This window comes from Microtus pennsylvanicus, chromosome 16, assembly GCF_037038515.1.
Source record: "Microtus pennsylvanicus isolate mMicPen1 chromosome 16, mMicPen1.hap1, whole genome shotgun sequence".
Lineage (NCBI taxonomy): Eukaryota > Metazoa > Chordata > Mammalia > Rodentia > Cricetidae > Microtus > Microtus pennsylvanicus.
Window position 1 is genome coordinate 34675671 of NC_134594.1, and position 16134 is coordinate 34691804.

Genomic DNA, 16134 nt, shown 5'->3' on the forward strand with positions numbered 1-16134 from the left:
GTCAGTTTCACTCTGGTTACAACAGTCACAGGTTTCTCTCACCCCAACTTCCAAACTATTCCACGGTCTTTCCACAAACCAGTTCTTAAGGCCTAAGAACCACGTGGTCTGTTTACCTCACTCCTTGGTACCAGTTTTCTGTTAATTTTCTCACGGTTTTGAGCACAGTACTTAAAAAAAGGCAACTTAAAGATGAAGGGGTTTGTTTTGGCTCGTTTTTGAAAAGAATACAGCCAGTTATGGCAGGGTAAATTCAGTACGGAAGCATGAGGCAACTAATTCCAATCGGGGTAGAGAGCAGTGAATTACTGGAGCCTAGTTTCCTCTTTATTTTATTCAGTCTGGACCCAGGCTATGGAATGGCTTTGCTTGTATTCAAAGTGGGCTCTCCCTCCTTGCTAAACCTTTCCAGAAACACCGTTATAGACACACTCAGAATCTGTGATCATTCTCAATCCAGCCAAGATGACAATGAAATTAGTTACCACAATGGCAAAAACTTGACGTCATGGAAATATTCATATTCTTCACATCTGTTTTTAAGTTATGATTATGATGAAAGTTCTCCAAACTACAAAATCAGTATAAATATAAACCATAGTATAAATGTAAAATCATAGTGTAACTATAGAATCATAGTATCCAACGTATGCTTGTGATACTTTGTTTCCTGTCTTTTTTAGGCACAGTAGGCTACTCAAAGAGAAAGAAGACTCCTTATTGACTTGTCAACAACTATATAAAACTCTACAGGAAGAGCTGACTACCAAAGAAAGGCAAGGGGAAGATCTAAAAAGAAGGATCAACCTTGCGGAAAATGAGCTAGAGATGACCAAAACTCTCCTGCATCGGACACAGGAAGAAATTTTAACTCTGAAAAATGAAAGGTGCGGTCAAGAATAATCCCTTAAAGATAGTTTATCCTTAAATAAGTATTCAATATATATTTGAAATATCAGTGTGTTATCATAACAGCAAGGTCATGACTAAGGAAGGGCCCATTTCATATGTAAATTCGGTCCCTCACTTTCAAGTGATTAAGCTGGGTCTCAGCTTACCAGGTAGCCAAAGCAGTGATGGCATCAGCTGGCTTTATTGTCAGAATTGTACTCAAATCTGATCATTCGTAAAGACTTGTAACCTCACCCAAAACTTGGTGAGTTCTATTTTTAGCATTAAAAATGTTTATTTGCTTTTTACCCCTTTTCCATCTTGTCGGCTCCTCCGTCTCGCTGCCTCTCTAGCAATCTTTCCGAGGTTTCCGTCCAGGTGGAATTAATGGTGCTGCAGGCGTGCTGCCCAGACTCTCAAGGGCTTTCCTTCTGATCATTCGGCATCTTTACACGAGCCTCTTCCGTAAGAACATTTCAGCTCTGCTTTCTTTCATGTTTTAATTCGCTGAGGATGCCTTCTCTCATTCTTTCAGAACCCTTTTGTTTCACTTGTATATCTAACAGATAGCATAACATTTGGTTTTTCCTGTTTTTGATGTTTAGATTGGGACATAGAGAGTATTCCTCTTTACATGTAGTGGTCTAATTTTTCATTCTAGGATAATACACGCCATATAAGGACAGAAACTTATACTTTTTATTATTCTCTGCACATAGGAAAATGATAATTGATTGTCTACTTTTACTATTATATAATTTAAAAAGAAATTGTATTTGTTGCTTTTGGTGTGCGTGTCTGTGTGTATATGCGTGCATTGTCACACATGCCTCAGCATACATGTGGCGGTCAGAGGACACCTTTGTGGAACTGGTTCTCTCCTTCCACATTTATGTAGGTGCAGTGGTTGAATTCAGCTTGCCAGGCCTTTAGCAATCATTTGCTGGCTCTCCCCTATCGTTTTAATCTGATTAAAAGTTTTTTGCTAATGTTTAGTACTATTTATGATTTTGATTTTAGTTCTCCATCATAATTATAGCTATTTTCTAAAAATCAATCTGGGGTAGGGCTGCAGCGGTAGATAGCAGGCATATTTAATTAGGTAATTGGGTTTGTTGCTCAGAGCTCTTTCTCCCCAACAGAGTGGTAGACTATGGGAGTCATCTGTGTGTGCTGCAGGCTAGCAGACCTTCACAATTCCCTAAGAAACAAGGCTCATGTCCAGTGCTTCATGGGTTGGTTTTATTTCTACTCCTCCAAATACTAGCTCAGAGCTAACGTCGCCCACGTTCCTTCTCTTTGAGATAAGAGTAACCTGATTCTTGCAGTGATGTTTTTGTGCCTACCTTCTCTTCATCAACTCCTTTTCTTCTTCATTTTGTGATTATATCGTATTCAATATTGTATATTTTCTTCTTCATTTCATGATTGGATAGCATATTAGAAGCTGCAACCTTATAAGCAAGAAGTGCAAACAAACCAGACTTATTAAAGGAATAAATGCTGGAAAATTGAACATACATAAGCAGAAAGGAAACTTGTGTATGGACAGAGAACCTTCAAAATCACTATAACTTAGACAAACATTATAGTGTCTATTAGAGATACATTAGAAGTATATACTGATGGCCCTAGGTATGTCAATAACTTCAGAAATGTCCTCCCTATCTTTATAATATGGGTTAATAACCAGTGAGCATAATGATTGCCCATTGTCTGAAAGCAGTTATGTATTCTATAGAAACTGCACAGAATTACAATCCTCAAAAGGGTACTGTGAAATAGATTTTTTTTAAAAAAAAAAAACAACTTTAGAAGTCTTTGGTTTAGAACCTTGGTCATCTGAAGAATTCTTACTTATGCTGTCTAGGATTCCCTGTTTTCAATGATGCGGGGTTAATGAGGCAAACGCTGTCGGCCACAGTGGTTGAGCTTGTCCTATCCTTTACATCAGTGGTTCTCAACCTTCCTAATGCTGCGACCCTGTAGTACAGTTCCTCATGTTGTAACCCCAACCATAAAATTATTTCATTGCTACTTCAGAACTATATTGTACTACTGTTATGAATCATAATGTAAATATCTGTTATGCAGGATATCTGTTATGATATGTAACCCCAAAGGGGTCATGACCTACAGGTTGAGAACCACTGTTTTAAATGTTTCTGCATTCCTCCTCTGAGGATTAGTCTACATATACATGATTTACATTGTCAACAGTGTGATAAAGATTCACCCTTCAGGAACAAATCCAAAAATACTTAGAAGCAAAGGAAAGTGAATAGACATATTTAATATTATATAAACTGAAAAGACTCATAGCCGGCCATAGTGCTACACACCTGTAATCCCTGCATGGAGGAGGCTGAGGCAGGAGGATCACTGCAAGCCAGGCCAGGCCAAATAGGGCTACATAGTTTGACCCTGTCTCAAACAACAACAATAACAAGGAATTTGGTGGTAAAGCAAGGGCTCTGTGTTTTGTGGGCTTTTGAGTTGGGCAAACACAGATTTACATCGCAGCATGGCCATTGTCAAGCTTGGGCAACCCAACCATGTTAACCTCTTTCCTTGTGTGCAAACTGGGTGTACTAATACCAGCTAACTTTTTGTGGAAGCTAAAGCATCTAGCTCTCCCCTTGTCTGTTACGGACACTCTCAAGTATTATTTCTTCTGTTTCATCTTTTCTTAGACCACTGCCTTCCTAAATCATCAATTCATAGTCTACTGTTACCATGTAGGTACTCAGCAGATAGATGTTGAATTCAGTATCCCCTGTGTTGTTTCTAAGATGTAAAATAATTAACCCTTGGGGTGCTTCCACTGTGACGTCATTGTTAGAGCATAGTGTTACCAAGAGAAGTGCTGTGCTATCTTCAGTAATGGAACAAAATTTTCTCCCGGTCTCACCATTGTCTCTGGTTTGCTATCCATCAACAGTTTTGAGAACAACTCACTTGCCCAACTTCTTCTGCTACCACACACTTGCTCTTTTTAATGGAGGCAGGAGCTGTGGCAAAATCAAAATTATCTCTTTGATTGACAACGTGAAGACATCTCTAAAAGAACAACTTGTGAAATGGGACTTAAAGCTGTTGTTTTGGCATTCTGGTTTGACGCTTGTTTGCAGCTACATTTTTAACTATAATTAAGGGAATCTAAAATTTTGCATTTATATAAGAAATTAGAGTCTCATTTTCTTTGGGGACTGAGAATTAAAAAGTTAGCTTTTTAAAGTAAATACCCTTAATTGCAAGTACATCCTAATTTGCCTATTGTGTCAACACTAAAAATGTTCGTTTGAAGAATCTGGTGAGACTGCGGGGTAGAGGGTTAGATAGTCAGCCGCAGCTCCCTTGAGAAGCCTGCTAAAGAAAGGCAGCACACTGCAACATAGAAAGCCTTGCCTTGCACGAGCATGCCCACTTGTGAAACATATCACCTCAGCCATTTGCTCTCTCTCTTCATTTCTTCTGACAATGAGAGAATTGTGTGGACGTATTTCTATGAATTTAGAAGAACTATTGCATCCCCGGAGAGAGGAGCAGGCTGGCAGTGTGTGTCTGCTATTGGATGAGGATGTGTTTCATCCTCCTCGAGCCTCTGGTCACAGACTAGAAACTGGGCAGCTCCTCCCAGATTTTCTAGGGCTTCTGTCTTGCTGAAAATGAGATCTGGGAGTGCCATGGCTGTGTGAGATCCTGATGGAAATCTCCTTTATTTGATTCTTTGTAAAACTCAAATCAAGGGCCTAAGTCTATGGCATTTCCCATAACCCTAAGACAACGATATCTCTGGAACCTGTTCTGAAGAAGTCCAGTATCTACATGGATGTAGCTTTAGCTTTTTGAGACATTAGCTAAACCATTATAATTAATGCTTTTAACTTTCCTAATTTCCCAAGGTTTCTAGCAAACCATAGTTAGGGTTGGTCCTTTTAGCTTTTTTTCTATACAAGATTGCTTTCTTTTCTCACTGTGTTGTTACCTCAGTGTGCAAGCCCTTCCCTGGGTAGACAGCCTAAGTGTGGTTTTCATTTAGGAGATCAGAATTCACCATCACTTTGTACATTATTCATCGCAAATTCTAATTAAGGATAGTGAGTTCTTAGAACACCGTGCATAGGTGTTCTCTCTGCTTTGCCCCTTTAAAGACTTCTCCAAGCCAGGAACAGGGTGTCAGCAGAACATCAGAGAAGTAGAAAGGTGCTTGTTCTGGTAACCACAGGTTCAAGCAGAATTTCCCTCACAGTTGTAACTTCATAGGCTAACTTTGTGGAAATGTCCTATGAGATTTCACAAACCTCTGGAAAGCTAATGAATAACGACCACTTTGTTAGCCGTGTTTAGACCTGGTCCTGCTCTAGTTCAGCTGCTGTGGTCTACTAGACCTGAGGTTTTTGTGCTAAAGGATAGTGCTGTGTGCGTAAGGAGACTGACTGTGGGATGTATTCTGCATCCCATGCTGTCGAAGTTGCGGTGGTCTTGAGGGAGACTGGAATTCAGACATCCCAAACATTTAGTATATTATAAAATGATGACATGGCTGCTCCATGCTATGGGTAAGGATTTTATTGGAGAGAGAGAGAGAGAGAGAGAGAGAGAGAGAGAGAGAGAGAGAGAGAGAGAGAGAGAGAGTCAGAGAGCATGGCCCAAATAGCTGGGTTATAAGGAAAATGAGAAGCTGCAGGGAGGGAAACCTAGGAGCTTGGGGAGTGTGGAGGGTGAGAAGAAGCATGGACTGTGGAATATTTAACAGGTACCTGTATGCTGAGGTAGCCTGGAGGCCCCAAGTGCTTTGGTGTGCTCATTGACACCGCATATAGCCACTTGTCCCATCTGCCTTGTGAAATTTGGAGAACTGGGGGTTCTTTGGACCCACAAGTACCAGCTGCTTTATAGCAGAGGCAACAACTAGTGTTGCCATGGACACCATCTAGAAATGATGGTTGGGATTTCTTAACCAACCAGATCTGTTCAAAGGGAAACGTTGGTTTAAGAAATAAAGTGAGGGGCTGGAGAGATGGCTCAGCAGTTAGAGAACTCCTGCTCTTCCAGAAGAGTTCAGTTCTCAGCACCCATGCTGGGCAGCTCACAACCACCTGTAACTGCAACTCCCAAACAATGTAAGCTGTTGTCACTGTTCTTCGTGGCTTCCCCAGAAGCTTGCCAAAGACACCACACACTTTGGACACAGCCCTGTGAGGGACTGAGCTGGAGCTGACCGAAAGCCTCCTCCCTGAGGACTGCTCTCACAGTCCTGGGTGCAGGACAAGCTGCTGAAGGAGGAACGGTTATAATCCCACCCAGCTGCTGGCAGTGATGCTCGCATGTTGTCTGTGACTAACCACGTCCTAGCTGGACTGAAGGCTGTCTTAACAGGTGGGAAACCATGCCTGGTGCAGTAACCTTAGCCAACTATGTGACTAGTGAGACCATGATCTTAGAGGAGAACCGACTGTACCTTCTTAACTGACTTTAGATGTGTGGCTAGGTTAAACATAGCAATTTCCTCCAATATTGATCACGTCCTAATGAAGCTCTTCAGAATCCTTTGGTCCAGCTTTCTGCAATGTGGCACACAATTAACATTAGCACCCCAGACCCTCTTGCTGCTCAGCAATCCGTCATCACCACTGACCGAGTGTTGCTCCCCCTTTCAGTTCCTGGCCTCTCGCGCCCCTGGTACCCACTACTCTGTGCTCAGATTCTGAGATCAAGGTTGTGTAACCCACACGAGTGGCATCCTGCAGCTCTTGTGTTTATGTGCCTGCCTTAGTTCACTTAACACCGTGATCTCCAGTTCTAGCCACCTTGTCACAGATGGCCACTGCTGTCCATTGCGTTTCATTGCCAGGCTTTCTGTGGTCATGTGATGGACGCTAGCTTCTTTCCATTTCTTGGCTATTGCTGCGGTGTGCATGGGATGCAGACGTCTCTTTGACACACTGGTCCCCCTCCCTTGAATATACACCCAGCAATGAGAGCTGGACCATATGGTGTTTCTATTTTTAGTTGGTTTTTTTTAAGGACCTTCCATCTTGTTCTCCAAAATGGCAACACTAATTTACATTCCCAGCAACACTGAGAAAGGGCTCCCTCTTCTCCTCTCCTTCTGTAACAGCCCGTTCTCATGGGGACACTTTGATAGCTCACATCCGCTTCCATCTGTGTTCCTGGGGGCTGGTGGGATTGAGCACTGTGCACACACCTGTTGAGGCACTTGCCCATCTTCTTTTCAGACATTGTCTACTGTGCATTTTTTATCAGGTTGGCTTTTGCTGTTATTTGAATCCCTTCTATGTAGATTTCCACTCCCTATCTGATGTGTGGTTTACCAGTATGGCCTCCCATGACATGTGCTGCTTCTTCACCCTGAAGGCTGCTTCCTCTGCTCTGCACACGTTTTGTGCTGTCGTAATCCCATTTGTCAGCTCTTACTTTTTGTTTTTGACAGACCTTGCCCATTCACGTGTCCTGAAAGTTTCCTCTGCATTTTCTTCTAGTAGTTTCATTGTTCAGGGTTGTTTTCCCTGGTTCTCTGAAGAAGGTCTTTGTTATGGATTGTAATGAATCTCTAAGACAACTTTTGGTGATATGTACATTTTGATAGTATTGATTCATCCAGTCTATAAACACAGGATGTATTTTGATTTATTGTGTCTTTTCAATTTTTAAATACTATTTTGTATCGTTTTCATTGTAGAGATTGTTCACCCCTTTGGTTAGATTTACTCCCATGCATTTTATTTTTTATAGTTACTGAAAATAGGGTAACTTTCTTGATGTCTGTTTTAGATAATTTGCTATGGGCATTTAACAGCACTAACTTTTACATTTTGTGTCCGGCAACTTTGCTAAACTTCTGCATTAATTCCCGTAGGTGTTTGGTGGAGCCTGAGTTTTTCTATATATTAGACCATGTCATCTGCAAATAGCGACAGTCTGACATCCTCTTTTCCAATTCGGATGCTTTCATTTCTTTGCCTTGCTTGATCATTCTGCCTGGGGCTTTCAGTACTGTGTTGAATACAAGTGATGGTCTTGTTCTAGGTACTATAAAAGAACACTTTTAGCCTTTTCTCATGAAATACAAATTATATGTTAGCTTATTATATTTTCCATTGCTATGTTAAAGTATATATGTTCTTTACCTAACTTGTTTACTGTTGAATGTTTAATTTTATCAAAGGCATTTTTAGTGAATTGTGGTGATCAAATAGTTTTTGTCCTTCATTTTGATGGTTTATTTTGCTTACTGATTTACATATGTTTAACTATTATGAATAATGATGATATTATTTTTTATATGCTAATGTTTTTTGAAGATTTTTATATCTACGTTCATGGGGTAATTAACCTGTTAGAACTGAGTGTTCTTGTGTGGTTGGGGTAACAACAGGATAAGGCTGGTATCGTTGGCTGTGGCTGGAGAAATTACGTCATACTCGTCCCATTTTGTGGACTCGTTGAGGAAGAAGTAGACATCAGTCCTCCTTAATGTGTGGTGGAACTCGGCAGTGCAGTTGTCTTGTGCTGGCCTTTGCTTTGGTTGGAGATTGTTTTCAAATCACGGATTCAGTTTCATTATTTGTCATTGATCTCTCCAGCTTTCCTCTGCTTTATGGTTCAGCCTTGGTAAAGTGTATAGGTTCAGGAAATTATCCATTTCTGTGGTATCCATTGCAATGTCTCTTTTCATCTCGTATTTTTATTTATTTATTTGAGTTAGGGACTACTTATCCCTGACTGTCCAGGAACTTGCTATGTAAACAAGACTGGCCTTGACCTCACAGAAATCTATCTGCTTATGTTGGGATTAAAAGAGTTTGCTGAGCATATCTGATTTATTTAAGGCCTTTTCTTCAGTGTACAGGGGGTAGAGGTGTGTCTTAAGTCACAGGCATTCTGGGGAGCAAGCCACAAGTGGGGCTAAAAGCCAGTGTGGGCCTCTGCGAGCTTTATGCACTTTGACCGCCAAGCCATCCAGTCCTCAGCTCTTCAGGTTTTCATCTTTGGAATTTGAGTCAATTTGGTTTTTCTCTACTTGACACAAGATCAGGCCAACTAGGAACCTCAATAGAAAAACAAATTGCCTCTCTCATACTGGCCTTCAATCAAGTCCATGGGGCATTTTCTTTTCTCTTTTCCTTTTTTTCCAACATAGTATTTTTATTAATTATTTGGGAATTTAATACAATGCCCCCCAACCACACTCATTTCCCATACCTTCCAGGCCCCACTTTTGTGTCCCCACCCCACCCCACTAAAAAGAAAAATACATTAAATCCAATTTATGTTTCCCATATACTCATTGGAGCGTGGTCAAACTCCCAGTGGCCAGTCCCTGAGAGAAAACTGAGGTTTCCACCACTCCCACCCCCACCAGAAGCCATCAACTGTGGAGAGCGACCCTTCAGCATCTGTACCACAACCTTTAAGGGCTCTCTTCAGTAAATTCCTGTCTGGACTCTTCCTTTTCTTCTCTTTTTTCTTTTTCTTTTCTTTCTTTCTTTCTTTCTTTCTTTCTTTCTTTCTTACTTACTTTTTTCTTCTGACACCTGCCATTTTTCGTTGTTTTGGAGTTAGTGCTGCATAGATCTGCAGGTCTAGCACCTGCCACCTAATTTCCCCTTGATGCCTCCGTGGGTTTCTCAGGCTCCTTGGACCTCCCTGCAGCCCTGCGACTACCGCCACCTTGAATCAAGCCCTGCATTTTCTTGATTAATGACTGGTGTGGGTGGTGTGACTCGTGGGCAGGTGGTACTGGTTGTAGGAGAAAGTAAACTGAGCAGACCGTGGAGAGTAAACCAGTGTTCCTCCATGGTCTTTGCTTCAGTTCCTGTCTCCAGGTCCCTGCCTTGGCTTTGCTCAGTGCTGACTGTGGCTCAGGTCTAAATCAAGTAGATGTTTTACTCCCAGAGTTACTCTGGCTTCTGGTCATCCTAGCAATAGAAAGCAAACTATGGCTGTATTTTCATTATCTACTTCATTGTCTTATAATCTGATATTTATTATCTTTCTCCTTCTAATTTTGGTTTGGTTTGTCAGTTCTGTGACATGCAGCCAGAGGCTGTGTATCTTCTGTTTTGTTCACAGTCACTGATTACTGTGAACTTGCCTCTCGACACTGTTTTGCCCCATCACGTAGCTTTGATATGTGTGTCTCCACTCTTATTTGCTTCAAGAAATGAAAAACATTCAATTTATTCATTGTTATTCAAGAATAAGTTATTTAACATTCTCTTGCTTGTATACTATTGAAAGCTTTCCTTCTGATTTCTAATTTTACTGTGGTGTGATTGAAAAGATACTTGATATGACTTCAGGGATTGTTTTAAATCTTGTGTGCATAGTGTGAAGGGTGTGTCTCTCTGTGTGTGTAGGTGTGTGTGCGCGCACGTCCGTGTGTGCGTGTGTGCGTGTGTGTGTGTGTGTGTGCGTGCACATCCGTGTGTGCGTGTGTGTGTGTGTGTGTGCGTGTGCATGTATGTGCATGCCATTGCACACAGATGGAGGACAACCTCAGGTATTGCACCTCACCTCCCACCATGTTTGAGCCTGCATCTTCTGTTCACTCTGCACATACCAGGCTAACAGGCTCGCGGGATTTGGGATGCTGTGTCTGCTTCCCATCTTGCTGTAGGAGTTCTGATACTATAGACCCATGCTGCCATGCTGTGGGCTCCGAGGCTCAGGTCTCCACACTTGTGTGGAAAGCACCTCCTTAGCCCTTGACTTCAGTTTTTAAATTGTCCAGGCTTCTCTTCTGGCCAGTGGCTCGTGAATGGATGTGATGACGCAGAGGAAAGGACAGGGCCAAGGTGACTCTGGGATTTCAATCCAAAGCAATGTCTGCATTGTTAAAGTGCATATGCATATTATGTTGGGGGTGAATAGCCTCTGAGACAGGCATTGCAGCTGGGGAGGACCACAAGGCGGGAGTCCTGTCTTATCTGTCGGTTTTGTGGCTTTCAGGGAATTGATGCTGGTTGCCCATCAGAAGAGCATCGAGCAGATGCAGGAAACCCTGAGACAGAAGCTGCTGAGCGACGAGAGCTGGAGAGAGAAGGTGACCCTGGCTCTCATCAGCGCGTGTCTTGTCTGCTTTAGAAATATTCTGTCCTTCTGCCAGAAGCTGGTCCAGATAGATTTCATTTCTACTCTGAATACTTCTGCTTCCATTTGGAATTTCCCATTCCAAATATACTTAAGATATATGCATTTTCCAAAATATTAGACAATATGATACAAAATAAAAAGGGAAAATAAAAAATAGAAATTGAAATTTTGTAATCTTAGGATGTTTCTCGGTTCTTACACAAAAAACCATAATTTTAATCTTTAAATATTTACTTTTTTCCATCTAGTGTCAGAATCTGTATTTGATCATATTTGTTAAAGAATAGAAATACTAATAATTCTCACTTCTTTGCTTCTAAGATAAGAGAATAGATGTGATTTAAAATTATCAGTTAAGAAAATTTGACCAGTTTACTCTGGCAGGGTTAAATAAGTGAGCATTTCTCTGTCTACCACTAAGAACCATTTGCTCTCAGAGCATGAAAAATGTACACTATGGTCTTTGGACTTTGCTGTATTTTTCAGGGTTTCAACAATGAACAACTTAAATACATTCTAACAGAGCAAGTCACGCTTCTTAAGCCTTTAGTCTCCACTTTCTCCACATGCACAGCTGTATCGCAATGGAGTGGTGATGAAACCCCCCCTGCCACAAATTTTAGTACTCCTCTGATGCCTGGAACCACCCTGGGCTGGAGCCTTGGCCTTTCTGCTCTTCTCTCCTCCCTTGGTGTCTTGTACCCAGCACAGGGCTTCTCCCTCAGCTTTGACACTTGTTGCGGCAAACTGGGGGTGGCGCTAGGTTTGGAATCCAAGACCATGCGCTGCTAGGCAAATCCCGACCCCTGAACTGTACCCAACCCTCAGTGCACTGTCGTCCTTTGATTTAAAAGTTCTCCAGAACTGGAGCTTTCTGCTGAAGTCCACGTGGTACTGCTGTGCTCTGTGTAATTTGTTCCGCCACTCTCGGGTTCTCGTTGAGGATTGGGTCCTATTACTTGCCACCTCAGCCCCCTTCAAGCCATTGCTTCCTCTTACAGTCCTGCACTGTGCCACCCAGCATATCGAAACCATTCACACTCTGCTAGATTCTAAATTTGTCCCTTCCGTTCCCAGTTTCCAAACATCCTCAATGCACCAGTGCCTTCCCCCTTGTCCTTAGCTAGATTAAGGCTACCAGATGATCATTGTTGTGGTGGAGTTAACCCAGATAGAGATATGACAATTATTTTCTCCACCCCCTGAGATCTTCATCTTAGAACGTTAATAATGGCATGAACGTTCCTGCCTTTCCCTGAGATGCTCTCCACACTCCCAATCCCACTGGGGTTTTTAGGTACATCCCATTGCAAAAGGGTCTTTATGCCTTATTCTGGTTCTTCTGCTCAGAGATTAAGCTAAGCCTAGCATCTGACATTAAGGAAAAAAATCAGTGTTCTTGCTTTCTACAAAGTTAATCCCATGGTGAAAAGAATCCTGTGTCATATTGTAACCGTTCTTCTTAAGTGCTTGCCGTGTCTCCGGGACATAATGCTTGTCTCACAGATGGCCCCGGCGTGTATAATCTCCTGTAGTGAAAATGGGTGTCTCGTTCTGTTGAGAGGGCAGCATGTCTTAATAAATGTTACTGTTTAACCAGCAGTAAATCACGCTCAGGCCAGTAAAGCCGGAGAATGATAAGAATGTCTTGACTGTGTTAGCTATTAAGGCTGTGAATAAAAAGTTCCCTAAAAGTCCTCTCATGAGAAAGGAGAATCACTGATATGACATTGTCATCTCTTTCTTGGGTCACTGTGCCTTTGCGTAGGCATGAAATGTTCTCTTTACAAATATATAATGCACAAATTAGAATAAACTTAATAACTTAAATGCTTTTAACATTTTGAAAAAGTAGATAGCAATCTGTGCCTTGCTTAATTATTTTAGAGCATGTAAAACACACACACACATAATAGGATCAATAGTTGCCATGCAACAAAGAGGGCACATTTTCAAAGAACTGTTTACTGATTGTCATGATTTTTTGTTTATTTTAGGTATTGCTTGGATACAAAGAAAGCAAATTAGTGGGCACGATGAACCTTTAAAATTGGTTCCAAGTGCACAGTGTATTGTTACTAATAATTTAAAATTTTGTGATGGAAAACCCTCTTGCAGCCTGAATAATTACATAACCAATTTATATCAGTTGTTGACACTCACTTTTTAGTACAGAAGACAAATTCCAACCAAATATTTTCTTTAGATTATCATTAACATATTGCAGCCTAGAAACATTTGGAGTGTACTAACGACCTCATTTTTGGTACATAGACCTCTTACAAACAAACAAACCCTTGACCATAATAACCAGATGGACAGTGAAATGCAGAGATGTAAACTTCACTTCAGGAAATAATAAACTCCAGATTGGCCAGGTTGGTGGCTCATATCTTTAATCCCAACACTGGGGAGACAGAAACAGGAGAACCTCTGTGAATCTGAAGCCAGCATGGTCTACAGAGAGGAGTTCCAGGCCGCCCAGGACTACACAGTGAGACCCTGTCTCAACAAACAAGCAAAAGAGAAATAACAAATTGAAAAATAGAAGGAATTTTTAAAAAGCTCATTCTTTTTCCAGTAGAATGTTCAAATGGCCGTATGACTCCTAATGTGTTCTAACCTGCAATCAATGGACATTAAAAAGACAAGCACACAAAATCTAAAGTTGACAGTGATGAAGTTATTTATAAATGTCATTTTTAATTTTACATAATAAACATATGACTGAAGTATTGAGAGTGTAGCTTAATTTTGAATTAATAAAATCTAAACATTTTTGACCTGGAATCTTCTGCAAGGAATGTCTGACACCAACCAATCATCCAGATAACGAAATGGCCCCATTGTTAGAGTGCTCGCGGAGCACCAGGCTTTGTGTGGAACAATTTTTATAAGTGGACTTTAACTTTTATGACATCATTGTTCCAATTTTACAGATGAAAAAAATCACCGGGACTGGGGGAAGTTAGGTAATATATCAAGGCTGCAGAGCAAGGAAATGGGCGGCTACTAACTTCATCCTCCAGCATCCAAATGCAGAGTTTCCAAGACGTTGGCAATTCACCAGGGTCCAGTCACCATGACCGGATTTGTTCTTCCGTCTGAACAAATAAACCCCTGGAAGAAAAGATAGAAAATAGCGGTTGCGAGACATCTGCCAGGGTAGGACCTGTGAGTGGGTAGCTTGGCCCCCTGAAAGTCTTCAGGTCGTGACACGGGAGAGTGGAAAAACAGGCTAAGCCTGGCAGGTTCTGTGAACCGAGGAAACCATGGAGAGATTAGCACCAGTTCTCAAAACAGTGTTTGCAGAAGAGCGTTCCAGAGAGGGAGGATCCAGGTGAATGGTCCACATGTGTGTGGGGGGGAGCTTCAGTCAGGGAAGGCCAGTCTGAAAGAAGTAAAGAAAAGAATCAAACACTCACATTCAGCCAGGCGTTAGCCTACTTTAACCAGACAGACTAGAAAACCTGCAATACGCAGGACACTCAGAAGGCTCTTCCATAACTGTCATCCCATCATTGGGCCTTGTTAGCCCTGAATGAAATGATGAGCTGGTCCTGACAGATGTTGAAAGGAAGACCTAAACAAGCTGATTCTGTGTGTGTGTGTGTGTGTGTGTGTGTGTGTGTGTGTGTGTGTGTGTTGCTTGCTTGCTTGTTTTTTGAGACAGGGTTTCGTTGTGTAGCATTGGCTATCCTGGAACTAGCTTGTTAGATCAGGCTGGCCTCAAACTCGTGGATATCTGCCTGCCTCTGCTTCCCAAGTGATGGAATTTAAGGTGTGAGCCACTAATGTCTAACTAAGATATTCTACTGTTTCTTAGAATAGATAGCACACATAACTATACAAATAGCAACATACCCAGATTCTGGGAGACAAACAGATCCCAAACATAGCTCCTACCAAGGTAACATTCACGATGTCTGCTGTCTGCTTTATTTATTAAAATACAAGTGAAATATCACTACATTTCCCCCTTTTTGTCTAAAATTTTAAAAAAAAGAAGTCTACAACTAACATAAGAAAACTATGTGGAGGGGCTGGAGAGATGGCTCAGTGGTTAAGAGCACTGGCTGCTCTTCCAGAGGTCCTGAGTTCAATTCCCAGCAACCACATGGTGGCTCACAACCATCTGTAATGAGATCTGGTGCCCTCTTCTGGCCTGAAGGGATACATGGAGGTAGAATGTTGTATACATAATAAATAAATAAATCTTAAAAAAAAAGAAAAGAACTTCTAAGTTTCTTAAAAAAAAAAGAAAACTATGTGTAATAAGTACAATGACATTATAAAATATATACAGACAACAAATACATCAATAATATATAGTCCATTTGTATTTGACAAATTCAGAGATTTACTCCATATCTGTCCTATCTTGGTGTGTTCAAAGTCTTATTTATAATTTCCACACACAGAAAGAACTAGAAGAATAGAACTCATAAGGAAAAGAAAAATCAATGGATAGAAACTGCCCAGAGCGGCCTGTGAGTTGGTCCAGTCTCCCGGAGGACCCAGCTTCAGTTCCCAGCACCCACCTGGCATCTCACAAGTATCTGTAACTCTAGTACCAAGGGATCTGATGCCCTCTTCTTAAGTCTTTGGGCACTGCACATACATGATGCACAGACATATGTTCAGGCACAACACTCATGCCCATAAAATAAAAAATAAATATTTCAAATGATTCAGAAAGATACGGATGTTAAAATTAGAAGGTAAAACAGTTGCCCTGAGTGCTTGCCATACACTGAGAGATAAAGGAAATTTCCGTCATGTTAAGTTTAGTCACGTAAGCTATAAACAAGATGTAGATTGGAAAATGCAATACAGACAAGAGTACATTGAACCAATGGAAAATTAGACACCCACAAGGAAAGCCCAGTCTACCTGGAAACACAGCAAAAAGAAGAGCTTTTACATGAAAACGAGATTTTCTCTTAAAGTCTCAAAAAATGAAAGCAGACTATTAGTGTGCTATGAGCTAAACTCAAGGGACCTGACATCAGCAGTTAGGATTCCTGAAGATCAGAGAAGAGGAGGGGAGGCAGAAGTATCCGAATAAATGATGGAGAAATGTTGATGAATTAAACGAAAGTATACTGGCCAAGCTCAACA

General features: G+C 41.3%; 1 protein-coding gene across 1 annotated transcript in view; it reads left to right on the forward strand.

The window, feature by feature from the left end:
* Lekr1 (leucine, glutamate and lysine rich 1) overlaps positions 1-16134 on the forward strand; it is a 127085-nt gene that overhangs the window by 88054 nt on the left and 22897 nt on the right. Inside the window, exons 9-10 of the mRNA XM_075950812.1 lie at positions 684-887; positions 10870-10963. Coding sequence (XP_075806927.1) covers positions 684-887; positions 10870-10963 — 298 coding nt within the window. The remainder of the gene's footprint in view (positions 1-683; positions 888-10869; positions 10964-16134) is intronic.